Source organism: Bufo bufo, chromosome 4, assembly GCF_905171765.1.
Source record: "Bufo bufo chromosome 4, aBufBuf1.1, whole genome shotgun sequence".
Classification (NCBI taxonomy): Eukaryota; Metazoa; Chordata; class Amphibia; order Anura; family Bufonidae; genus Bufo; species Bufo bufo.
Genome location: NC_053392.1, coordinates 504798535 through 504825833, shown reverse-complemented (window position 1 = coordinate 504825833; position 27299 = coordinate 504798535). Strand labels below are relative to the sequence as shown.

The 27299-nt window shown below is 45.0% G+C and overlaps 1 protein-coding gene across 1 annotated transcript in view; it reads right to left on the bottom strand.

Annotated features, from left to right (window-relative positions):
* ACSS1 (acyl-CoA synthetase short chain family member 1) overlaps positions 1-26985 on the bottom strand; it is a 125248-nt gene extending 98263 nt beyond the window's left edge. Inside the window, exons 1-2 of the mRNA XM_040429654.1 lie at positions 26364-26985; positions 16314-16410 (exon numbers count right to left, since the gene is read on the bottom strand). Of these exons, the coding sequence (XP_040285588.1) occupies positions 16314-16410; positions 26364-26739 (473 nt within the window). The 5' untranslated portion in view covers positions 26740-26985. The remainder of the gene's footprint in view (positions 1-16313; positions 16411-26363) is intronic.
* Positions 26986-27299: the final 314 nt, after the last annotated feature.

The following is a 27299-nucleotide window of genomic DNA, read 5'->3' as shown; positions in this document are numbered from 1 at the left end:
TGCATCCCTGAAATCTCCATCAACTGCAAGATGCTATCCTATCAATATGGGCCAAGATTTCTAAAGAATGCTATCAGCACCTTGTTGAATCAATGCCACGTAGAATTAAGGCAGTTCTGAAGGCAAAAGGGGGTCCAACACCGTATTAGTATGGTGTTCCTAATAATTCTTTAGGTGAGTGTATGTGACTGTAATGTTGTATATTATTGCTACATTGTTCTTATAATTTTATTACTTGTATTTTATGAGGATTTAATAAATATTTTCTGCACATGTCAATTTGGTTGCCAAGTGTATTGTCCTTACCAGTAGGAGGAGCTCCCGCACAGACCTGTCACTTACCAGTAGGAGGAGCTCCCGGCCGGACGCAGAGATCGCAGCTCGCAGGTAAGTATCATGGTTCTACAAATTGCTAAGTAACCATGGCAACCGGGACTGCAGTAGCGTCCTGGTTGCCATGGTTACCGATCGGAGCCCCAGCGATTAAACTGGGACTCTGATCGGTACACTCCGCTGCCACCAATGATAGGGGGGAGATTTTAATTAGGAGGGGGAGGGAGGGGAGAAGGCCCACTGGCCACCAACGAGTTAACTACATGGGAAGGGAGGGGGGGGGCCCACTGCCCACCAACGAGTTAACTACATGGGAAGGGAGGGGGGACCCACTGCCCACCAACGAGTTAACTACAGGGGAGGGAGGGGGGCCGGCCGCACTGGCCACCAATGAGTTAACTACAGGGGGGGGCCCACTGGCCACCAATGAGTTAACTACGGGGGGGGGCCCACTGGCCACCAATGAGTTAACTACAGGGGAGGGCAGGGGCCGCACTGGCCACTAATGAGTTAACTACAGGGGAGGGGGGGGCGGCCGCACTGGCCACCAATGTGTTAACTACAGGGGGGGGGCTGCCCCCTGCTGCCTGGCAGCACCTGCCAGGCAGCAGGGGCAGTCATTTACACAGTTCTGTTAGTATATTCTAACCTGAAGCGTCCCCATCACCATGGGAACGCCTCTGTGTTAGAATATACTGTCGGATTTGAGTTTTCACGAAGTGAAAACTCATCTCTGAAAAAGCTTTTATGCAGACGGATCTTCGGATCCGTCTGTATAAAAACTAACCTACGGCCACGGATCACGGACACGGATGCCAATCTTGTGTGCATCCGTGTTCTTTCACGGACCTATTGACTTGAACGGGTCCGTGAACCGTTGGCCGTGAAAAAAATAGGACAGGTCATATTTTTTTCACGGCCAGGAAACACGGCTCACGGATGCGGCTGCCAAACGGTGCATTTTCCGATTTTTCCACGGACCCTTTGAAAGTCAATGGGTCCGCGAAAAAAAAACGGAAAACGGCACAACGGCCACGGATGCACACAACGGTCGTGTGCATGAGGCCTTAGGGTCCACCCTCCTGGTTGCATTGCCTTACAAGAAGTATTACATCCCATGCCTGGATACCTAAATACAAGTCAGCTATAGAAGTGCTGTCAGATTGCGCTAAACAGACACTTTGGCTTATTAACTACCCGTGCAGCCATGAAACATGTAACATCTGTGAAAAGTGCGTTTGTGTAGCATCTGCCAGTCCACTGCATGCTGAACTGTAACCAATGTTCTTCAGCTTTATTTCTTCAGTAAGGAACTGATTGCGTTTAACCTGGTGTCATCTTTGTCTTTACCGCTACACTACAAAATGTTGGTGTCGCAAACCGGGTCCCTGCCTTGCATCTCAAAACCACCAGCACCAAAGGCACCTCAACTGTCATCAGGCAGGAGAACCCCAAACAGAGATGTTCCGAAGGGAAAAACATTGCACCTTTTCCATCACTGCATGGCCTAGGGGAGCGACAGAGTTTGTACTACTGCCACGGTTTTTGCTACTATCACTCCTATCTTCTCCTTTGTACTTCTCCAGTGCATCCCACTGCAAATACATTTTTGTTAAATGGGTCTCGATGGATTAAAGATAAAAATTAAACATTACTCGTCTCACTGATCCCCTGCTGCTGTCCTGGTTAGAAAATCCTGCTTCGATAGTCCGAGGCTGAGGCCGATCACCGCTGCGACCAGTGATTGGCTAAGTGGGCATTTTCAGCCATTTCATGTGTGTCAAGCGGGGACCAGGAACTGGATAGCAACAGGGACTTGAGTAGTGCTAAAATAGGAGTTTCAGGGAATCAGTGTGTTGGCTTCAATGTCTCTTGTGGACACATCACTGCAGAAGCAAGTGGTTGGCTGCATTAGAGCAGGTGACCATGCCCATGCTGGAGAGGAAATAAACAAGCCACGGACCAGAAGATAGACATGTAGGAGCAAGCGTGCAGGACTGTATTGGTGGGGAGAAGGTAAGTATGATTGTTTCCCTAGCGGAGGCAGGCTGCGGGCATCTGATAAAAATGATTTAGTCCCAGACAACTCCTTTAAAGTATGTGGGCCAGGGGCATACCTACCATAGCGGTAGACCAGGCAACTGCTATGGGGCCCAGGGCAAGAGGGGGCCCAGTCTTAGTTAGGATTATCCCCTCTTCTACTGGAGGTGAAAACTTGGTCAGGACTCTACCCTCTAAAGCAGGGGTGGGCAACCTGTGACACTTCAGTTGTTGTGAAACTACAATTCCCAGCATGCTCCATTTATTTCTATGAGAGTTCTGAGAAGAGCAGAGCAAGTATGCATACTGGGAGTTGTAGTTTCACAACAACTGGAGTGCTGCAGGTTGCCCACCCCTGCTCTAAAGGAACAACTTTTAGCAAATGAAGTAGTGGAACAATAGCCCAAGGGTCATTGAAAAGGGTTTAGGCAGAAACCAGTCTGTCCTGTGTGGGGGGCCTGGTTTGATCCTTGCTATGGGGCCCTTACTTCTCTATGTACGCCACTGATGTGGGCTGCTGTGTTTGGACAATGAGTAAGAATAGAGAACTTTTCACAAAATGGAGATCATTTAACCCCTTCAGGACCCTGCCATTTTTCACCTTAAGGACCAGGCCATTTTTAGCAAATATGACGTGTCACTTTATGTGGTGATAATTTTAAAACGCTTTTACTTATCCAGGTCATTCTGAGACTGTTTTATCATCACATATTGTACATCATGACAGTGGTAAATTTGAGTCAAAATATTTCATTTTTATTTATAAAAAAATACCAAATTTACTAAACATTTGGAAAAATTTGCAAATTTGCAAATTTCAATTTATCTACCTTTATAATAGATAGTAATACCTCAAAAAATTGTTATTATTTTACATTCCCCATATGTTTACTTCATGTTTGGATCATTTTGAAAATTACATTTTATTTTTTGGGGACGTTAGAAGGCTTAGAAATTTAGAAGCAAATCTTAAAATGTTTAAGAAAATTTCCAAAACCCAATTTTTTAAGGACCAGTTCAGTTATGAAGTCACTTTGTTGGGCTTACATATTAGAAACCACCCATAAATCACACCATTTTATAAACTACACCACTCAAGCTATTCAAAACTGATTTTACAAACTTTGTTAACCCTTTAGGTCCCCCACGAGAATTAAAGGAAAATTGGAATGAAATTTCAAAATGTCACTTTTTTTAGCAGATTTAAAATTTTTATATTTTTTTTCTGCAACACATCAAGAGTTAACAGCCAAACAAAACTCAAAATCTATTACCCTGAATCTGGAGTTTACAGAAACACCCCATATGTGCTCAAAAACTGATGTATGGGCGCACAGCAGGCTTCAGAGTGGAAGGAGCACCATATGGCTTTTGGAGAGCGGATTTAGCTGGAATGGTAATTGGGAGCTATGTCGCATATGAAGACACCCTGAGGTGGCCCTACTGTGGAAACCCCCAAAAAGTGACCCCATTTTGGAAACTACACCCCTCAAGAAATCTTTCAAGGTGTGTAGTGAGCACTGACTTCAAAGGTGTTTCCTAGAATTAGCAAAAGGAAAACTGGTAAAAAACGTATTTTGACCGCTTTTTACGGTGCTTGCCTGGAAGGATTCAGACCCAAGTCATCGGACAGATAAGGGGTTAACTTTTATTTGCAGGGTAGTCAATGCGTTTCGAGGGCTGGATTGCCCTCTTCCTCAGGACTGTATACACTTATGATACCTTGATGTCTCCTGTCCTTTTTCACTGCTCCTTTACAGACAGTCGCATTGACTACCCTGCAAATAAAAGTTAACCCCTTCTCTGTCCGATGACATGGGTCAGAATCCTTCAAAGCAAGCGCCGGAAAAAGCGGTCAAAATACGTTTTTTACCAGTTTTCCTTTTGATACTTCCACTGTGTACACCTCATCTACTGGGGCACTACAGAGTGACCGCGGCTGCATTCAGGAACAAGCCGTGTGCTGGTCGGCGAACTATAATTACCAGCAAGGCTCTCTACAGTGGTTGTGACTCCTCACAACCACAGATGGTAAGCACACTCTAACCTTTATCAAACCACTCTCTACAAAGTGACACCGCACATGTGGTGCTGCCTCCCTCTTTTCTTGTTTTACACTTTCACAGAATTAGGAAACACTTGGAAGTGAAAATTAAAAATTAAATCTTTTTCACAAAAAAGTTGCTTTACACCCACATTTTTCACTTTCCCAAAGGGTAACAGGACAAAATGCACCATACATTTTGTTCCCCATTTTCCCCTAAATACGGCAACACCCCATATGTGCTCAAAAACTGATGTATGGGCGCATAGCAAGCTTCAGAGTGGAAGGAGCACCATGTGGCTTTAGGAGAGCGGATTTAGCTGGAATGGTAATTGGGAGCTATGTCGCATATGAAGACACCCTGAGGTTGCCCTACTGTGGAAACCCCCAAAAAGTGACCCCATTTTGGAAACTACACCCCTCAAGGAATCTTTCAAGGTGTGTAGTGAGTACTTTGACCCCAAAGGTGTTTCCTAGAATTAGGAAAAACTTGGCAGAGAAAATGAAAGGTTGAACCCCACATTTTGTTCCCCATTTCCTCCCAAATATGGCAACACCACATATGTGCTCAAAAAATGATGTATGGGCACACAGCAGGGCTCTAGAGGCAAAGTGCAAAATATGTTTTTTGTAGGTTTGAATAAACAGACATGGATTTTAGGTGCCATGTCGCATGTTAAAAAATTCCTGAGGTCCCCAGAAATTAAAAACCCCAAGAAGTGAACCCATTTTGGAAAGAGCACCCCCCGTACGAACATTTTAAGGGGTGGATCTGCACTTTTGACCTAACAGGTGTTTCACTGAAATGAATATGTAGTGGTTGGTGAAAAGTGGATCTGTAAGCTTGTCACGATACTAGTGGAATACTGCTGGAATCCAAAGGCAGGGACAAGGCCTAAACACAGGAGGCACCGGAGTCTTGAACAGGAGGTAGCAGGAATGCAGATGAAGGCAGGGATCCAGACGAGAGGTCAGGGGGAAATCCAGCGAGCGGTCGGCAGGTGTCGAGGAGTAGCAGGGTAAACCGCAAGGAGAAGGAACAAACCAGAGAGCAAGTTCCAGGCGAGAGGACTGCACTAGCAGGAGCTAAAACACAATACTTAAGCAATGAGTAACAGGCTTGAGAGGTTTACATATGAAACAGGAAGATGGCACCCGGCTGAGACACAATCCACCATCTTAACTGAGGGAAAACTTAAGGGCAAAACAGACATAACAGGATGATTCCTGACTAAATCAGAGATATAAGGTGGTAAAACTACAGGGTACATCATGGATGAAATTAAATTAATACTCCATGGATGAGTGGTAGATTTTAAAACACTCCTGCATGCACAGGTCAGGTTTTTCAGGGCAGGTTTTGCAGTGGTAAATGGTGTTTTTCCTTATCCCCCTTTTGGAACACACCCTGCATCTTTTTGGGTTCTTCCCTTCCTTACTGTCTGGGGGACTTGACCTTTAAAATATTGCCCTGGTACAACACGGGCACCACGACTTCCTGAAGTACTGGGACCCTTCCCGGCTGGCTTTGAAAAATTAGGGCCTTGATAACCACCTCTTGGAACTGAAGGAAAGTTCCTGTGTGGCCTGCAGATTTAAATAGCCAGTACGCATTGCACATTGCCATCTGTACAATTTGTACGGCCCGCTTTTTGTATTACACTTTCCTTTTTCGTGTGGCACTGTAGGGCTTCAGAAGTTGATCTGAAAGATCCACCCCTCCCATGTGCCTGTTGTAGTCTATGATACAAACTGGTTTGGGGGTAGTGGTTGTGGTACCTCGTACAGGAGCAGGGTGGCTGGTGTTAGTGTGAATGGTGGTGAGTACAAGGACGTCCCTCTTATTATTGTACTTAACCACCAGCATGTTCTCATGGAGGAGAGCCCTACTTTCGGCCATTCTTAGTGGTTGCCCTACCAGGGATCTAGGGAGGCCTTTTTTTGCTCACTGTGCTGCAAGCCACAGTACCTCTGGCAGTTAGGAACATGAATAGGGGTATGCTGGTATAATAGTTATCCACATAGAGATGTTAACATTTATCCAGCAGTGGGTACAGTAGGTCCCACACGATCTTCCCACTAACTCCTAGGATGGGGGGGCATTCTGGGGGTTCTATCCAGGAATCTTTCCCTTCGTAAATGCGGAACTTGTGGGTGTACCTGGAGCTACTCTCACAAAGTTTGTATATCTTTATGCCATACCTTGCCCGTTTGCTAGGCAGGTACTGGCGGAATCTAATACTCCCTTTGAAAAGTAATAGGGACTCATCTACACAGACATTTTTATCTGGATTGTACATGTCAGCAAACCTGCTGTTAAAGTGGTCAATGACAGGCCTAACCTTGAACAGACGGTCAAATGTCAGGTCGCTTTGGGGTGGGCAGTGTGCATTGTCATTGTAGTGTAGGAATTTCCTAATTGACTCAAATCTTTTCCGGGTCATGGTCTGACTGTAAATTGGCGTCTGGTAGAAAATGTCCAAACTTCAATATTGTCTAACATTTGGCTTCTTTACAACGCCCATATGCAGCACGAGTCCCCAAAACTTCATCATCTCTGCTGCACTTACTAGGGTCAAACCTAGGGGTCTAGCATATGCCGATGTAGGGTTCTGATCAATGACTTGTTGGGCGTATAAATTGGTTTGGGCCACCATTAAATATACAAAATCTTCAGAGAAGAAGATTTTGAAAAAAATCTAGTTCAGTGAAGCCCGCACATTCTATCTGTATTCCGGAGCTTCCCTCAAAATCCAGAATTTGGGGCTGAAAATCATCAGGGGGTGGGTTCCATATGGGCTCACTCTGGGGGGCTGCCTCAGCTGTTGTTCTGGGGCGCCTTCTAGAGGGTCCCTCATCAGCGGATGATGATGATGATGATGAGGGGGCAGAGGAGTAGAGGAAAGTGGCATCCCCCAGACTTTATTGGGGTGTGACTAGTTGAGCGGACACCTGGATGTTCAGGTTCGGACCCAAACTTTTGGCCACTAAAATGGCTCTAAAATAGCCCTGGAAAGAGCTGGAGGGCTGCAAAAGGCAGCAAAATTAGGAATGATGTAGGAGGAAGAGGTTGAGGAGGCGGTGAATGGGTGGATGTGGCCGTGTAGGCTCATGTGGCGGTCTAGGTGGAAGCGGCAGCGAAGGAGGAATAGGTAGCCAACACAGATGTGTGTTATTTTGCATTTTTACATAGGGGTATCCCCCAAAATATTGGGACATATAAAAAAATGAAAAAAAGGAATAAGTGCACTTGAGTACAAGGATGGATGGTTGAGGCTGTTAGAACTGTCTATTCTGCACAAGGTACAGACAAGTCTTGTGGGATCCAGGCCTGGTTCATTTTAATGAACGTGAGCTTGTCCACGTTGGCTGTGGACAGGCGGCTGCGTCTGTCTGTAATGACGCCTCCTGCCGTGCTAAATACACGTTCAGAGAGTACACTGGCTGCAGGGCAGGCCAGCACCTCCAAGGCATACAGAGCAAGCTCTGGCCATGTGGACAATTTGGAGACCCAGAAGTTGAGTGGGGCAGAACCATCAGTCAGTACGTGTAGGCGTGTGCCCAGGTACTGTTCCACCATGTTGTTCAAATGCTGCCTCCTGCTAACACGCTCCATATCAGCAGTTGGGGCCGGTTGTTGCGGCGAGGTGACAAAGCTTTTCCACATGTCGGCCATGCTAACCCTGCCTTCTGAGGTGCTGGCGCTGACACAGCTGCATTGGCGACCTCTTCCTCCTCCCCTGCCTTCACCTTGTGCTTCCACTTGTCCCCCGGCGTCAGTCGGGAATGCTCTCAGGAGCGCATCTACCAGCGTGCGCCTGTAGTCGCGCATCTTCCGATCACGCTCCAGTGAGGGAATTAAGGACGGCACATTGTCTTTGTAACGGGGATCCAGCAGAGTGGCCACCCAGTAGTCAGCACACGTTAAAATGTGGGCAACTCTGCAGTCGTTGCGCAGGCACTGCAGCATGTAGTCGCTCATGTGTGCCAGGCTGCCCAGAGGTGCGTCCTCCGTATCCCCCCAGCCACGCACCAGTGATGGGCCGGAGCTGCGTTGGATACCACCCCGCTGTGAACATGCTTCACCCCCATCCTCCTCCTCATCCTCCTCCTCATCCTCCTCCTCCTCGTCCTCCAGTAGTGGGCCCTGGCTGGCCAAATTTGTACCTGGCCTCTGGTGTAGCAAAAATCCTCTTCCTCCTCTGTTAGAGATGACCCCTCTTCCTCCTCCTCGTCCTGGGCCACATCCTCTTCCATCATCGCCCTAAGTGTTTTCTCAATGAGACATAGAAGTGGTATTGTAACGCTGATAACGGCGTCATCGCCACTGGCCATGTTGGTGGAGTACTCGAAACAGCGCAACAGGGCACACAGGTCTCGCATGGAGGCCCAGTCATTGGTGGTGAAGTGGTGCTGTTCTGCAGTGCGACTCACCCGTGCGTGCTGCAGCTGAAACTCCACTATGGCCTGCTGCTGCTTGCACAGTCTCTCCAGCATGTGCAAGGTGGAGTTCCACCTGGTGGGCACGTCGCATATGAGGCGGTGAGCGGGAAGGCCGAAGTTACGCTGTAGAGCAGACAGCCGAGCAGCGGCAGGATGAGAACGCCGGAAGCGCGCACAGACGGGCCGCACTTTATGCAGCAGCTCTGACATGTCGGGGTAGTTGTGAATGAATTTCTGCACCACCAAATTCAACACATGCGCCAGGCAAGGGATCTGCGTCAAACCGGCTAGTCCCAGAGCTGCAACAAGATTTCGCCCATTATCGCACACCACCAGGCCGGGCTTGAGGCTCACTGGCAGCAACCACTCGTCGGTCTGTTGTTCTATACCCCGCCACAACTCCTGTGCGGTGTGGGGCCTGTCCCCCAAACACATCAGTTTCAGAACGACATTTACCCCTGGCTGAAGTTGGTGGTGAAGGTCTGTCGCTGATCGGATGAGGAGGTGGTAGAAGAGGAGGAGGAAGCCGAGTAGGAAGAGGAGGCAACAGGAGACAAAGAATGATGCCCTGCGATCCTTTGCGCCAAACAGCTCTCTGCCTGGGGCCCAGTGCTGTGCACACTTGATTTTATCCGATACTTGGTTGTGCAGGGAGGGCACGGCTCTCCTGGAGAAGTAGTGGCGGCTGGGAACGACGTACTGTGGGACAGCAAGCGACATGAGCTGTTTGAAGCTGTCCGTCTCCACCAGCCTGAATGACAGCATTTCAAAGGCCAGTAGTTTAGAAATGCCGGCATTCAGGGCCAGGGATCGAGTGTGGCTAGGTGGGAATTTACGCTTTCTCTCAAAGGTTTGTGAGATGGAGAGCTGAACGCTTCCGTGTGACGTGGTGGAGATGCTTGGTGACGGAGGTGGTGTTGTTGGTGGCACATCCTCTGTTTGCTGGGCGGCAGGTGCCAACGTTCCTCCAGAGGCGGAGGAAGAGGCCGAGGCAGCAGCAGAAGAGGGAGCAGGAGGGGCCCTTTCTTGGTTTTGAAGGTGCTTACTCCACTGCATCCCGTGTATCGCATGTAGATGCCTGGTCATGCAGTTTGTGCTAAGGTTCAGAACGTTAATGCCTCGCTTCAGGCTCTGATGGCACAGCGTGCAAACCACTCGGGTCTTGTCGTCAGCACATTGTGTGAAGAAGTACCATGCCAGGGAACTCCTTGAAGCTGCCTTTGGTGTGCTTGGTCCCTGGTGACGGTGGCCAGTAGCAGGCGAACTGTTTTGGCGACGGCTGCTCTGCTTTTGCACCCTGCTCCCTCTTTTGCTACACTGTTGGCTCAGTCTCACCACTGCCTCTTCCTCCGAACTCTGAAAGTCAGTGGCACGACCTTCATTCCATGTGGGGTCTAGGACCTCATCGTCCCCTGCATCGTCTTCCACCCAGTCTTCCTCTCTGACCTCCTTTTTGGTCTGCACACTGCAGAAAAACGCAGCAGTTGGCACCTGTGTTTCGTCATCATCAGAGACGTGCTGAGGTGGTATTCCCATGTCCTCATCAGGACACATAAGTGGTTGTGCGTCAGTGCATTCTATGTCTTCCACCCCTGGGGAAGGGCTAGGTGGATGCCCTTGGGAAACCCTGCCAGCAAAGTCTTCAAATAGCATAAGAGACTGCTGCATGACTTGAGGCTCAGACAGGTTCCCCGATATGCACGGGGGTGATGTGACAGACTGATGGCCTTGGGTTTCAGGCGCCACCTGTGCGCTTTCTGCAGAAGACTGGGTGGGAGATAATGTGAACGTGCTGAATCCACTGTCGGACACCCAATTGACTAGTGCCTGTACTTGCTCAGGCCTTACCATCCTTAGAACGGCATTAGGCCCGACCAAATATCGCTGTAGATTCCGGCGGCTACTGGGACCTGAGGTAGTAGGTTCAGTAGGACGTGTAGCTGTGGCAGAACGGCCACGTCCTCTCCCTGCACCAGAGGCTCCACCACCACCACGACCATGACCGCGTCCCTTATTAGATGTTTGCCTCATAGTTAACGTTCACCAAGCAAAGTAAAAAGTGGTTAAGTCTGTTAAAAATAATTAACCGCCAATAAAAACCCTGATGTAGGGTATTGCACTCAATTTTTTTTTTTAACTCTATATGACAGCGGTATTTGTGGCCTAAATTTCACAGTAACTTATACACGTCTAATCCCAGATGTGCAGTATATCAGAGGTTTTTTTAACCCCAGTAAGAAAAAAGCCATATTTGTGGCCTAAATGTGACACTCACTTATGCACGTCTAATCCCAGATGTGCAGTATATCAGAGGTTTTTTAACCCCAGTAAGCAAAAAGCCGTATTTGTGGCCTAAATGTGACATTCACTTATGCACGTCTAATCCCAGATTTGCGGTATATCAGAGGTTTTTTTTAACCCCAGTAAACAAAAAGCCATAATTGTGGCCTAAATGTGACACTCACTTATGCACCTATAATCCTAGATGTGCACTATATGAAACAGATGGGTTTTTTTCACCCCAGTATGCCCCAGTAAGCAAAAAGCCATATTTGTGGCCTAAATTTCACAGTCACTTATGCACGTCTAATCCCAGATGTGCAGTATAGCAGAGGGTTTTTTAACCCCAGTAAGCACAAAGCCGTATTTGTGGCCTAAATTTCACAGTAACTTATGCACGTCTAATCCCAGATGTGCAGTATATCAGAGTTTTTTTTAACCCCAGTAAGCAAAAAGCCGTATTTGTGGCCTAAATTTCACAGTCACTTATGTACGTCCAATCCCAGATGTGCAGTATATCAGAGGGTTTTTTAACCCCAGTAAGCAAAAATCTGTATTTCTGGCCTAAATGTGACACTCACTTATGCACCTATAATCCTAGATGTGCACTATATGAAACAGATGTTTTTTTTTCGCCCCAGTATGCCCCAGTATGAGAGAGACATATTTCTGGCCTAAATTTCACAGTCACTTATGCAGTGATAATCCTAGATGTGCACTATATGAAAAAAAGTTTTTTTTTTAACCCCAGTGTCTCAAAGCAATATTTCTGGACTTGCAGACATGCAGCTATCCTGTGCTGGTGCACTATCGTTGGATAAAATGGCTGCCGATTATGTATTGATATTGACTAACTGAAGGAAAAAAAGTTCGTTTTCAGTAGTAGTTGGCTCAGGGCAGGCTTAAAACAATTGTGCACTGCATCCACAAAACACATTTGCTGTAGATCGCTGAGTAACGAAGCAGTCCTTCATAAGATTTCTCCCTGATCTCTCCCTCACAGCAGGTGCAGCCTATCCCTACACTAATCCGAGCATAGTGACGGGCGGCGCTACGTGACTCCAGCTTAAATAGAGGCTGGGTCACATGATGCATTTGGCCAATCACAGCCATGCCAATAGTAGGCATGGCTCTGATGGCCTTTTGGGGCAAGTAGTATGATGCTTGTTGATTGGCTGCTTTGCAGCCTTTCAAAAAGCGCCATAAAAATCGCCGAACACCGAACCTGAACCCGAACTTTTACGTAAATGTTCGGGTTCGGGTCCGGGTGCCGAAAAACCTAAAGTTTGGTACAAACTTCGCTCAACTCTAGGTGTTACGTGTGAAATGTGTAAACCTTTATTTATTGTGAAGGGTGTGTATGTTGTGTTTTCACACGTGAAGGGGCTTGTAATAAATTTGAAATATACAAAAGGAGTCGAGAAAAAAAGTTTGAAAAAAATTGCACGATGAACGCACGCACAAAGATTCTGCGAGCGTGCAAAAATCTACACTAACACTACCTAACTAAAATTGAATTCTATATATATGTATATGGATATTTATACATATAGATAGTGTAGGAAGGCGCAGGTTCCTGGCCTCGGTGAGATAAGAACTTGTAATTTTGTGTGTCAGCAGCAGCTAGTGCTCGCTGACACTGTTGTACTTAGTATGGCTGTAAAGCCAATCCGGGTCGGTTCTTATTGGGAGCAGCCAAAGAGCAGGGTGGGTGGCTGTTCCCCACATCCAGGCCAGGTTTTGGGCTGGGATTTAAAAACCCAGCCAGCAACTCAGCTGGGGGTGGTGTGATTCTCCAAGTGATAGTGGAGCTGTGGAATCTCTGTGTTTTGGGAGCTGAGGGGACCCGCCACACTGCCAGGCTGAGAGCCGCCTGCTGTGGACTGCCAGGTGATTTGTGGAATCTTGCTGTGTGAATTAACACCAAGACCCTGTAAAGTGTTGTTTTTCCTTTTCTGCTTGTTTTGGTGTAAATAAACACTGAACTTTAGTTTTTCAACTGTGGTCTTGCCTCTGTTGCGTCTGCTTACCCTGCCTACCAGAGAAAATCCCTACAATAGATATAACCAACTACACGGAAAAAAAAAATATCTGAACAGGGACAGGGATGGAGGGCGGTTTAGGGATCTGAAACAGCAGCAAATGAAAAAAAAATCAATGCAGCAATTCCAGATGTTCTTCTTCTTTTCTTCTTTCAGCAGGAAAAGCTCAAATCTCAGTGGTGATGAACCACAAGTCCCAGCAAGCCAACAAGCAGCAAAGAGAAGCACAGAACCTCTCTGCATGAAGTCACCAGCTAGAATGGCTGCCTGCAGAGAGGTTCAACCCTTTCCTGTGCTGCTATAGCGCTGCCATTGGCTGGAGCGTTGTTCCAGCCAATCGAAGCGCTGGCAAGGGACGCCCCTGCCTGACCTCGGAGGAGACCGGTGATGACTAGTTCAGCACTGGTCACCTCCCCATGACCCCCCCCCCCAACCCGCCCTGCAGCTTCCTTCTGCTAACGGTGCTGCAATGTGCCGGTATTCATTGACCGGCCAATCGCAGCGCTTGGAGCTGCAGGGGGGCGGAAAGACACCATGCTGCCCTTACCCGGCAAGGATGCCTGCCGGTAAGAGCAGCCATGGTGCCCCGATTCCCCCGCGATCCTGCCCCAGCATCTGGTCTTTAAGTCACGTCCAGCTGCGCCGTACATGTACTGCACGGATCCTTAAGGGGTTAATGAAAGGGATTTCTGCTCTTTTACGCTACTCTTGTCTGTGAAACATATTTGCGATCTGTGTAGATTTATGCTGGTTTCAAGTCCTCCACTGAGCTCTATTACCTCTCTTTGCTGACCAGGCTTTATGCAGTGTGAACCTCCACCCAGTGCCACGTCTGCTCAATTCACACTAATATGGATCTGCTTTCTATTGATAACAGTCATGCTGGTTATTTCATTACAATTAAACTGCATTTTCAATTGAATTCTATTATACTAGTTTTATGGGCATTCTTGTTGAATAAGCAGTAGTCTAGGCAAATCCCCACATCTACTGTAGACCAATTTCTATACTAAAGTCTGAAGTTATAGAGAGGAAAGAAAAACACTTTCTTGACACATACTGAATAAAATGTTAATATTAGATATCATATCATACCATTGATAAGAGCAATAGCATAATGTTCTGTTTAACCCTTTGCCTCCACAGACAGTTTTGGCCTTAATGACCAAGCCCTATTTTTCAAATTTGACATGTATCACTTTATGTGGTAATAATTTTGGAATGCTTTTACTTATCCAAGCCATTCTGAGATTGTTTTCTCATGACACATCGTACTTCATGATAGTGGTAAATTTGAGTCTGTATGTTTTATCTTTATTTATAAACAAACAATAATAAGGAAAGTGATACTAGTAGTTATTAACATTCCCCATATGTCTACTTTATGTCGGCATCATTTTGTAAATGGCATTTTATTTTTTTAGGATATTAGAAAGCTTAGAATTTCAGAAGCAATTTTTTAAATTTTCAAGAAAACTTTCAAAACCAACTTTTATAAGGACCACTTTAGTTTTAAAGTCACTTTGAGGGGCTTACTTAATAGACACCACCCATAAATGACCCAGTTTTAGAAACTGCATCCATCAAATTATTTAAAACTGATTTTTGAAACTTTTTTAACCCTTTAGGCGTTTCACAGGAATTAAAGCAAAATGGAGGGAAATTTAAAAATATAATTGTTTTTGTGCAGGTTTTCCATTTTAATCCATTTTACCTGTAGCACAACAAGGGTTAAAATCAAAACAAACTTTACCCTAATTCTGGAGTTTACAGAAACACCCTAGAAAACTGCCGTGTGGGCACACGGCGGGGCTCGCAAGGCGCGCCATATGGTTTTTGGAGGACAGATTTTGCTGGGATGATTTTCAGGCACCATATTGCATTTGAAGAGACCCTGAATTAACCCTATAATGGAAACTCCCCCAAAAAATGACCCCATTTTGGAAACTACACCTCTCAAGGAATTTATTGAGGTCTGCAGTGACTGCTGTGACTAACCAAGCGTTTCAAGGAATTTAAAAAACACTTTGCTTGCTTTAGCCCAAACTTTTTCATTTTCACAAGGGGTAACAGGAGAAATGCACCCCAAAATTTCTTATGCATTTTTTCCTGAATACGGCAACACCCAATAAGTGGTCGTAAACTGCTGCTTGGGGACACAGCAGCGTTCAGAAAGGAAGGAACAGCATCTGAATTTTCTAACATGAAATTTGCTGTAATTTTTTTTTAAGGGCCATAACTTTTTTCTTTTTTGTTAACTGAGCTGTGTGAGGGCTCATTTTTTGCTGAGACAAGATTTCGTTTTTATTGGTACCATTTTGGGATACATATGACTTTTTAAACATTTTTTATTTAATTTTGTGGGAGGTGAGGTGTACAAAAATTGCAATTCTGTCATTTTTTTTATTTTTTTTATGGGGTTCTCCATGCGGGATATATGATATAATAACTTTATTTTGTGGGTTGATACGATTATAACAATGCCAAACTTTTTTTTGTTTTACTACTTCTGCATCATAAAATTATTTTTTTATTAAAAATAAATTGTATTTTGCATTGGCATATACTAACATCCGTAACATTTTTATTTTTCCCCCAATGTACTTGTCTGATGGATTGTTTTTTTGTGGGACAGACTGTCGTTTTTATTAGTACCATTTTGGGGTACGTATGACTCCACAAAGTATTGACTTTAAGGGTGTGAATATTTATGCAAATACCATTTCTCCTGAGAATAGGTCATCAATAGTAAAAGCCCAGAGAACCTCTTTAATTCTTTTGAAAGAGAGTAGGAAGACCGAGAGAGCGCTATAGAATGATCTAAAATATAGAGTATGAGTAGCTTTAATGCTAGGGTTAATTTTTTTTTTTTTACTTGATTCACAAAAAAATAAATCATATTTTTTAATCAACATGTAAAATTATAATAAGTTTATAATATGACATATTTACAATAATGTTATAATTTAGAACATAAGTAAAAGTAAACACGCACATGTTTTGTATACATATCAAGCTATGGAGATCCAAGTGACAGATCATATGCAGAGGAGAACACGAATGGAACCAGGTGGCAATGTAAGGTCAATGAGAAAAAAATGAAACACAAGATATGTAAAAATGTGTCCTACCTGTACGTGATCTTGACATGAGTCCCCGGCTCATCCTTTTCCCAGATTAATGCAACTCTTTCTGGGCACTGGTGTACATGCTTGTCCAGACAGTTCACTACACAGGGAGAAAGGGTTTAACATTAGAAATGTACAAATCATGCAAAAATAAAAGTTCACTTGTTTGCATCAAAAATCCAAACTTGTAATATATTCAAGGATTTTCATAATGCATCAGCCTCTTGCACATATATTTTCAGTCCGCATCCAATCCGACTTTTTTGCAGATCGAATGCAGAACCATTCATTTCTATGGGGTCACAAAAAATACAGACAGCAGACGGGTGTCTTCTGTGTGCTATCTGCATCCATGCAGCCAAGAACATGTCCGATTTTTGTCTGTTTTGCAGACAAGAATAGGCATTTCTACAATGGGGGCCGAGTATAGTGCGGGATGCACTATCCATATTTTGCGGATCTGCGGTTTGCAGACTGTAAAATGGATATGGTCGCGTGCAGTGGTGCACCTAGCCTTTCTGCTGCGAAAACTGAAACAACGCCCCCCCAATGCTAATTTCTTAACCTTCTTTGCCACAATGAAAGAGCTCATTGCCCATGGCCCTTCCGCTGCCCCCCTCTTGTCCCTACCTGGTGCTGCCTGAGGAGATCGCCTCACCTGGCCTCATTGGTGGTGCACCCCTTGCAGGAGGCCTAACTCAAATGTTTGCTATACAAGTGAGCATAGTTTTTTTTCTGTCCTTTATCTCGACTTGATATGAATTTTCCAATGTATAATATCATGATCATCATATGAATGGCACTGTGATTAGTAGTCACTAGCAGGTTAATATGATACTGTCTAGTTGAGCATGGAGCATGAATCACTCACAGACACACACAAGTGAATGGGTCTGCATCCGTGATGCAGAGTGCACATGGGCTGGTGCCCATCTATTGCAGACCCGCCGTATGCGAGCCGCAATACGGCCATGGAACCACAACGGCCGTGTGAACAAGCCCTTAAAGAGATTTTCCTGATCACATTAAGGGCTCATGCACACAAACGTGTGTGCCCTGTGTCTGTGCTGTGGACCGCATATTGCAGTCCGCAATGCACGGGCACTGTCTGTGTGCACACCACTTGTGCATGCGGACCCACTTGAATGGGTCTGTCATCCGCAAGAGACGGTGGATATATTTTTTGCGGTGCCAGGGCACGGACCAAAATCCCGCAATGGACTTCCAATCCATGACTGCGCTCCACACTGCTCCGTATCTTGCAGATTGCAGACCCAATCAAGTCAATGAGTCCGCATCCGTGATACGGAGTGCACAGGGCCAGCGCCCATATATTGCGGGACCGCTCATTTGCATGAGCCCTAACTAGGGAGCAAACCGAACACTTCGGATCTACCAGTTCTAGGGCTTCCCTTCTGGCTGCATTACTTCTCAGACTACCTAATGCATACTGTACATCGGTAGTCTAAGACACTTTCTGCTTCTCCAGCCCTGCTCATGGATTGGCCTGCTCTGTTCATGTGAGCAATGCTGGCCAATCTGAGGGCAACAGGAAGTGCCTTGGGCTACCTTATGCACAGGAAGTCTGAGAAGCAGTGTGGCCATCTTAGATGGCAGAAGAGGAATTGGGAATTGATGGATCTGCAGCTGACAATGATGAATAGGAGGTCATCATGTATGTTTTTTCGTATTTTGTTACATTACAGCCTTAAAGGGTTTCTACCACCAGATTTTCACCAATTTAGCTGTCTGACACTAGCGATCTGCTAGTGTCTGCTGTACCTAACCATGTTCATGTATTACCTTTGTCTGGAGCGGTTAAGCTTAAAAACATAGTTTTATTGATATGCAAATGAGCCTTTAGGTGCTATGGGGGCGTCTTTTCAGCACTTAGAGGCGCCGTCTACTCACTATTTCTGCCGCCCAGCGCGCTCCAGCCCGCCCCACTCCTCTAGATTGACGGCCTACTTCTCTCCATCTTGGCCGAATTCTCGTGCCTGCGCCGTGTGCTTCTGTATTCGGCGCAGGTGCAGTGACTGTCGGTCCGCTCCCGTGCCGTAATCGGTGCAGGCGCAGTGAAGATTCCGGTGCAGGGAGTGGTCCGACAGTCACTGCGCCTGCGCCGAATACAGAAGCACACAGCACAGGCGCGAGAATTCGGCCGAGATGGAGAGAAGTAGGCCGTCAATCTAGAGGAGAGGGGCGGGCTGGAGCACGCTGTGCGGCAGAAATAGTGAGTAGACGGAGCCTCTAGGTGCTGAAAAGACGCCCCCATAGCACCTAGAGGCTCATTTGCATATCAATAAAACTATGTTTTTAAGTTTAACCGCTCCAGACAAAGGTAATACATGAACATGGTTAGGTACAGCAGACACTAGCAGATCGCTAGTGTCAGACAGCTAAATAGGTGAAAATCTGGTGGTAGAAACCCTTTAACAATGTATTGCTAATCTGAATTTTATGTGATGGATCAGAACACAAGTGAAGTGAAATGAGAAAAATATATAAATAAAACTATTGTTTAGAAATAGAAAACAGAAAATTGGTATGTGCGTATTGTGGGGATTCGCTCTGGTAGACAGGGTGTGCGGACGCAGTACAGAGACAAATTACCAGTTCTTAAATCAAACTTCCGTGTTTATTCACACATAAGGCAAAAAACAAAACGTCACTTTGCAGTCTTGGTGTTAATTCACACACAATAGAAAGTTCACATAGTAGAAATCACCTTATTGGCAGTTCTGCCTCCAGCAGTTCATAGCAGGCTTTTAGGGGGCCTGTTTCCCCGAAACACGGGTCTCAGCCCCCAGCACGGCAAAAGCTTCAGATCCCAGCACACACACCAGCTGTCTTTTAAGGACAGCCAGGTGCTGCCAAAACCTGGACCAGCACTTATAATTTAGTCCGGTGTTTGACCTCACTTGGCTGCAAACCAGCCCAGCAGCACACGCTGGGAGGAAAATACCTGTTTTCCCAGACCATACCCTTCACTGTCGCACAGTATGCATTCACCCCTTTTGTTAGGAAGCCCATAAAAAGCTCTGGTGCAACCAATTACCTTCAGAAGTCACATAATTAGTGAAATGATGTCCACCTGTGTGCAATCTAAATGTCACATGATCTGTCATTACATATGCACACCTTTTTTGAAAGGCCCCAGAGGCTGAAACACCTAAGCAAGAGGCATCACTAACCAAACACTGCCATTAAGACCAAGGAACTCTCCAAACAAGTAAGGGACAATGTTGTTGAGAAGTACAAGTCAGGGTTAGGTTATAAAAAAAATATCCAAATCTTTGATGATCCCCAGGAGCACCATCAAATTTATCATAACCAAATGGAAAGAACATGGCACAACAGCAAACCTACCAAGAGACGGCCGCCCACAAAAACTCACGGACCGGGCAAAGAGGGTATTAATCAGAGAGGCAGAACAGAGACCTAAGGTAACCTTGGAGGAGCTGCAAAGTTCCACAGCAAAGACTGGAGTATCCGTACATAGGACGACAATAAGCCGTACGCTCCATAGAGTTGGGCTTTATGGCAGAGTGGCCAGAAGAAAGCCATTACTTTCAGCAAAAAACAAAAAGGTACGTTGTGAGTTTGCAAAAAGGCATGTGGGAGACTCCCAAAATGTATGGAGGAAGGTGCTCTGGTCTGATGAGACTAAAATTTAACTTTTCGGCCATCAAAGAAAACGCTTTGTCTGGCGCAAACCCAACACATCACATCACCCAAAGAACACTATCCCCACAGTGAAACATGGTGGTGGCAGCATCATGCTGGGGGGACGTTTTTCAGCAGCCGGGACTGGGAAACTAGTCAGAGTTGAGGGAAAAATGGATGGTGCTAAATACAGGGATATTCTTGAGCAAAACCTGCACCACTCTGTTCATGATCTGAGGCTAGGACGGAGGTTCACCTTCCAGCAGGACAATGACCCCAAACACACTGCTAAAGCTACACTTGAGTGGTTTAAGGGGAAAGATGTAAATGTGTTGGAATGACCTAGTCAAAGCCCAGATCTCAATCCAATAGAAAATCTGTGGTCAGACTTAAAGATTGTTGTTCACAATTGCAAACCATCCAACTCGAAGGAGCTGGAGCAGTTTTTCAAGGAGGAATGGGCAAAAATCCCAGTGGTAAGATGTGGCAAGCTCATAGAGACTTATCCACAGCGACTTGGAGCTGTGATTGTCGCAAAAGGTGGTTCTACAAAGTATTGACTTTAGGGGGGGTGAATAGTTATGCACATTGACTTTTTCTATTATTTTGTTGTTTGCTTCACAATAAAAAAATTTAAAAAATCTTCAAAGTTGTGGGCATGTTCTGTAAATTAAATTATGCAAATCCTCAAACAATCCATGTTAATTCCAGGTTGTGAGGCACCAATATACAAAAAAAGTCAAGGGGGGTGAATACTTTTGCAAGGCACTGTATATTAAAACTTCATTTTTCTCAGCAATGTGGGCACATATGAACATGGGACCAACACAGATGCCTTTAGCTGTCAAGTGCAGACGTAACAGGTCAGCCAGTTAATAGGTACAAATCTGCTGACAGATGCCCTTTAAAACTATCAAGTTGCAGAAATGAATATAAGTTATGCTTAAAGGTGACCTTTACTGGTTTTGACTTTTCAAAATTAGTACCTGGCACTGTAGGGAATGTTGACTAGATGTAATATGGCAAATTATTTTTTTCAGATACGCTCCTCTGTTGAGTCGCTGTGCCCCCTGTTCTGTTTCGGCGCCCTGTATGCTAATCAATAACATTGGTACAGGGAGGAGGAGACGACCGTGTTTCTCAGTGGGTGTCTCCTTCTCCCTGGCTGTGAGCTGCCCAATCACAGTAGACCACGTCACAGCCATTGAGAAAACACAGCTCACCTTCTCCCTAGCTGTGACACGGTCCACTGTGATTGGACGGTATGTTGACTATGAACCTGATTTTGGAGGTGATAAACTCACTTTAAGGCCCTTATCGACATAAGAGTAAAGTTGGCCAAACACACCGATTTCAGTTGGACCAGCTGGGTATCTTATGTCTATGTGGTCTTCCCAACTCTCCCACAGTAGATGATGTTGTGGTCAAGAAGGATCACACATGCTGAATGTCACCACCTTGTTTTGTTCACAGGGGAGATAAGCAAATTTTAGAGTTGTCTGGAAACAGCTTATTCCCTCTTCCCATCCTGAGGACATACATTCTTGAATGAGCTGAGCATGCATGTGTATGGTGTCAGGAAGAATAACTGTCTGCCGAACAGATATTGAAGGAGTGTGGTCACCTTTATACTGGTGGATCTAGACAGAATCCACGCATTTGAATGGCCAGCATATAATTCTACAGCAACTTCTCCAAGCGATTGTACCTATGTACTGTAGTGATTTCTCATGTGGCTTTTACTAATGTAATGCAGCAAACCTTTACCTAGAGGAGAATACCATGTGGACGGTGATGCTATTTGTTACAAAGCAGTGACTTAGCAACACCATGTACCATACCTATAGAGACATCACAATAACTGAGAGCAAGTAGACAAAAATAATCCTCAGCTTACCAATATACAAAACATGACTGCAAATATTCCTTCCTGGAAAATAATTAGAACCACATGCAAGACACGTAATGAAAGAATTCACATAATAGGAAACATATTCCGCTCTCTAAAGGGAATCTGTCACAACAATCTTGGACTATTATCGGCTGTAACACGAGTAGCCCTACAGATATGAAGTCCACGTGGCAATTCTTTTTTTTCTACTGCCCCTCGTACCCCCGCCGTCAGGATTTAAAGCTGAGCTTTAACACATTGTCAGGACAGCTGTGCATGCGCAAGGGAGTCCTCTCCATTATGTTGGCACAGCGCAGCAGTCCAGACTGTGTTTTTCAGTGTAACTTTAAAGACTGACAGAAAGGAATGCGAGGCAGTAGGAAAAAAAAAAAAAAGGCAATCTAGACTCCTTATGTGCAGTACTACTTTTGTATTACTGCGGATAATAGTCCAGAATTGTGGTGGCAGAGTTGCTTTAACTCTCCACTGTACAGTGGCGCCATTGCCATAACCATTATTATGCTGCTTCACTTTCCATTTCTTCTGATATTAGTATACCACAGGCCGCCAACTCTGGTTTTATATCTTATAGGTTATCATGCCTTCCAAATGTCCCTCTTTTGGAGGCACTGTCCCATTTTTTGACCCAAGTCCCTCTGTCTCTCTTTGCTCCTTAAGGGTTGGCAACATGGCGATTTTGGGCGTGGCACATATCACGCGTCCAAGTATCACAGTGTAGCAGAGCGGCCATAGAAATGAATTTGGTCACTGCACAATTCCCACATTTTCTACAACTTCTACTCCAGGATCGCAAAAATCCAGGATTCATTTCTATGGCTCCTCGGCTACATTGCAATACTTGGGCATGCAATATGTTTTGCGCCCAAAATTGCCACATAGCTGAACCCTAAATGTCCCTCTTTCTGACCTTGGAAATAAATGTGCATTAATAAACTTGCCATAAGCAGCTACAAAAACTGTCTGGTTCCTGAACTCATTCTCCCCTCAAAGATCTCTTGTTGCTCCATTCCAACTGTGCAAGGGTCCCTGCGCCTCTCCACTTCCTGTTACTTTCTCGACATGGCAGGAAACGGCTGTGAATGTTGCTCAGCCAATCACTGACTGCAGCCATGAGCCGCCTCAGCCAGTGTCTGAAGCTCACACAATCAGGTGTAAGGGTCTCTTTGACCATTGAAAAAGTTGGATGGTATCTGGTATGGGTTCATAGTCTCCATTCTCCAACTGTGCTGAATTTTCTATAACTGTGCATCATTTTCAGAGACTGTTCTGACAAATTTGGGCTGCCCCAGGCTGAAAATGGGTTGGACTAACCTCACTTATTGGGAATACTAACCAGCGTGCCAAATATGTTATAAATAAGCATATAACATACTGTTTATCGGTGATCTCTCCTCAGTGAACTATGGCCAGTGAAATCATGGAAAGCATAGTGGCGTGGAGTATAGATAGCCAAGCATGGAATGTCCATAGGAATAAGGGTGCATTCACGCTGGACTATAGGATTCCATGTTAGAAAACATATATGGGTTTTGGTGTGAGATGCTTCGCTACGGTATACCACAGCAGACTGCGCTATTCCATACAGCATAAAAAAAAGGTACACATGCATACCACCCTGACAGGTGCCAAAAGGACACTCTTTTGACCTTTATTGAGTAAATGAGGGCCTATGGATATGTAAAAAGGGTTTTCCAGGTATTTAATAATCGGTCAGCACCATGGCCTCTTCAAACAGCTGATCAACATCTTGCTGCCCCATAGAAATGAATGGGTCCGCAATTCCGTTCCGCAAAATGCAGAACGAAATTGCAAACGTGTGAATGGACCCTTACACCTTCCCTCCCGACAATCGCCTGCTCGCTAGCGGAGGAGGCCGCTGCTATTACATGCAGCGATCCCCTACTCAATATAGGGTCAAGTGAACGTTATTGCCATCGCTGTTCCCTATACATATCATTGTTTGCCTGCAGCAGAACGCCTATTACATGGCGTGATCTGCCACCAGCAAACCAGGACTTTTAAACATGTTAAAAGATCCCGATTACCATCAGGTTATCGGCATGAGTATTACACTGCCAGATGATCGGTAACAAGCGTTACGACGAACGCTCGTTAGTGATCATCTTAGCGATTATCTATTGGTGTAATAGGGCCTTTATGCACAGAAGCTTATCTGGTACATACAGCAGACCATGTACATGCAGTATGATCATAAGATTAGGGCCACAAGGTGACACTTGTCTGTAACTTGCTGTTGCACAACTACTTTAGGGCTGTGATTTGTCTGTAAAAACACAACCAAATCTCAGAAAAGTCGCAGGTGAGTTGCAGTCACATGCACCTCGCATTGCTGTCTATGATCCAGCAGAGTAGAATTTTTCTGCCATTGTCGCACTGCAGTCGAGGCACGTTGTATGTCGTCCCGTGACACAATTGCCAATCAGTAGATGCAACACTGTGCTAGTTTCATGTTGTGCGGCACATGTTGCTGTGTAGCCCTGGGTACAGCCGCACCCAATTTGTGTACAGCACATTGGCAAAGGCTGTTCTCAGGCTTCAAAAAAAAAAAGCTGCAGATGCCCAGTTTACAAGGGCACAGCAGGCAAAGCAGCGTGTTCACCGCGCCTTGCAGAGCAAAAAAAAGTGCAAAACAGAGAGAGGGAACTACCCACACACCATGCCAGCAGCCGTAACCTGGCACACTGCCCATGCCACTGTCACTTTGATTTATGTGCACCAATCAGCACCACACACATAAGTTTATGTTCATAAAAGGAAATGATGCAAATGCAGTTATTATTTTGTCCCTGGCACCAGTGCCCAGAAATACCAGTTTCTAGCTGCCCGTCATTCATATAACTTTGTTTTGGGCGTGACTTGTGACCCAGGAGAAGTTTCTCAGCAATGAGTTTTTTTTTTTTCTTGAAGCGGACACGCCCACTCTTTTATAGTCTTAACCAATCAGCTGCCTGATCTGAGCCCATCCCTCTCTTCTGAGGACAGTACAAGCACTGTCACGCCAAGGCATACACAAGGCACTATTAACCCTTCAGCTGCTGCACGCACAGTGAATGCAAGAAAACGACCCTCCTAGTGCTATTTAGCAAAATATAAAAGTGAGATAATGGAGCTGCTCCTCTTATTATGCTGCCACCTCTACTAATAAATGAGATACCGGGATGCATATCTGTCCCATATGGTTAATGCATTGCCATGCGGAATATGGAACAGAGATGCAGAGAACTGTTAGCAAATACGTTGTGGTTTGAAGCAGCTGCAGGCACAAAGCAGGAACCGAACTGAGCTGAACTATTACTGTTTCACGCGGTAACATTGTTAATACAGGTTTTAACACTTGAAAAATTACAATATTGTGCAAAGTTCATTTATTTCAGTAATGCAACTTAAAAGGTGAAGCTAATATATGAGATAGACTCATTACATGCAAAGCGAGATATTTTAAGCCTTTATTTGTTATAATTTGGACCATTATGGCTTACAGTTTATGAAACCCCAAAGTCACAATCTCAGGTCCCCTTTGCTAAGGGGTATGGATTAATTAGTTGACTACAGTGTGACACTTTGAGCCTAGAATATTGAACTTTTTCACAATATTCTAATTTTAAGCTGCATTAATGCAATTCCTTTTAAGTTGCATTACTGAAATAAATGAACTTTTGCACGATATTCTAATTTTTCGAGTTTCACCTGTATGTTCCATATGGTTGCAGCTCGGGCATGAAATCTCTAGGTTTAAAGAGATTGCAAATATCATATTCTAACTGTATAGGTTCTAATATGACCATTAGAGTTCTGAAAGTAACAAAAGTTATATAATATGCCCCAAACACTCCATAACCATGTTATTATAAGAAAAAAATAGTCCGTTAAAAATGGCAAAACTGTCCATTTTTCACAATTGTTCTGAAAAACGTCCTTTAAAACGGCCCCTTTAAATTTTACAGGATAATAGACAAAATAGGACATGTCCTTTTTTTTAACGGACGGTATTCATGGTCCGTTAAAAAAATAGCGAGTGAATAGACCCTGAGACTGTCACCGTTCTGAAAACGGCTGTTAAAAAAATGGCCGTAACAGTAATTTTTCATTCCTATCCAACACTGCTACATTACAAAACATCATGCCTCCTGATTAGTGTTGAGCGAACTTCTGTTTTAAGTTCGGCGTCTAAAGTTCGGCTTCCGGTTAGCGGAGAATCCCGATATGGATTCCGAATTCCGTTGTGGTCCGTGGTAGTGGAATCAATAATCGGCCATTATTGATTCCGCTACCACGGACCCCAACGGAATTCGGAAGCCATATCGGGATTCTTCGCTAACCGGAAGCCGAACTTTAGACGCCGAACTTAAAACAGAAGTTTGCTCAACACTACTCCTGATGCTTCTCCAACACTGTATGGCCCAGGCTTGATCTTATATGGTATACCAATTATTACCCCCAGTCATAACACTCACCAGATACATTCAGTTGTCCACCAAGAAACCATTTTACCCGGCCTTGAGTGAAATCGCAGTCTTTAACTTTCTGGTATGGCTTTATCCAAGTCAGCCTCTCCCTGGCAAGAACACCCCAAAATGTCTCAGGGTCTTCATGTGAGACTTGTAGGAGATCCTGAAAGGTCTGTACACTGGGTAGGGCAGTTGATTCTGGCATATATGAATGGACATCCCATTGAGGTCCTGGATTGTGATAAGATGGTTGTATCTTCTGTTTCTGGTATGAAGCACAGTATCGTACTCCAAGGCTTCTCCAGGGGCAGATTCTAGCAGGTCCCTGTTGCTTGGTGAGCAGATGGTGCAAAAGTAGTCTGCTTGTTAGATTGGCTGCCATGGTGATTTCATACGAGTTATAAAGATGTATTACAAGAGGAGCATAGCTTTAGAAGAAAGATTAAAAAGTTGCAACGGGTTCCCAGATGGAAAAGTTCCTGTGCTGATGAGAAGTACAACTGCAAAACCATCTGCTGGAGCTGTGCTGATAGAATTACACTAGTCCACAGCTCCTCCTCATTTCATATCCAGGAAATGTAAATGAAACTTCTTCTGCACCTCTACTGCAGTTCATTGCCCCTTGTCTAATCCATGTGCAAATGACACATGTTCCGTGTTTTTATGGCAGGCTCGTCTCCAGATTCCCGCCCTTGTAGTGGGTTTTTCTTATCTCTTGACAGATGCCTCAATAGTAGTAACAAATTCTTGCTTCGGGGTAAAGATCTACATAGTCTCAGAACTGTGCCAAAATGTAGCTCTGTGAAAAAACTATTTATGATCAACTGATTTAAGTGCCTTTGAAGGAAACCCGTCACATTAAATATGGTATCTGATCTGCAGGCGGCATGGTATAGAGCGGGAGGAGGTGAGCAGATTGATATATAATTTTGGAGGAAAAGA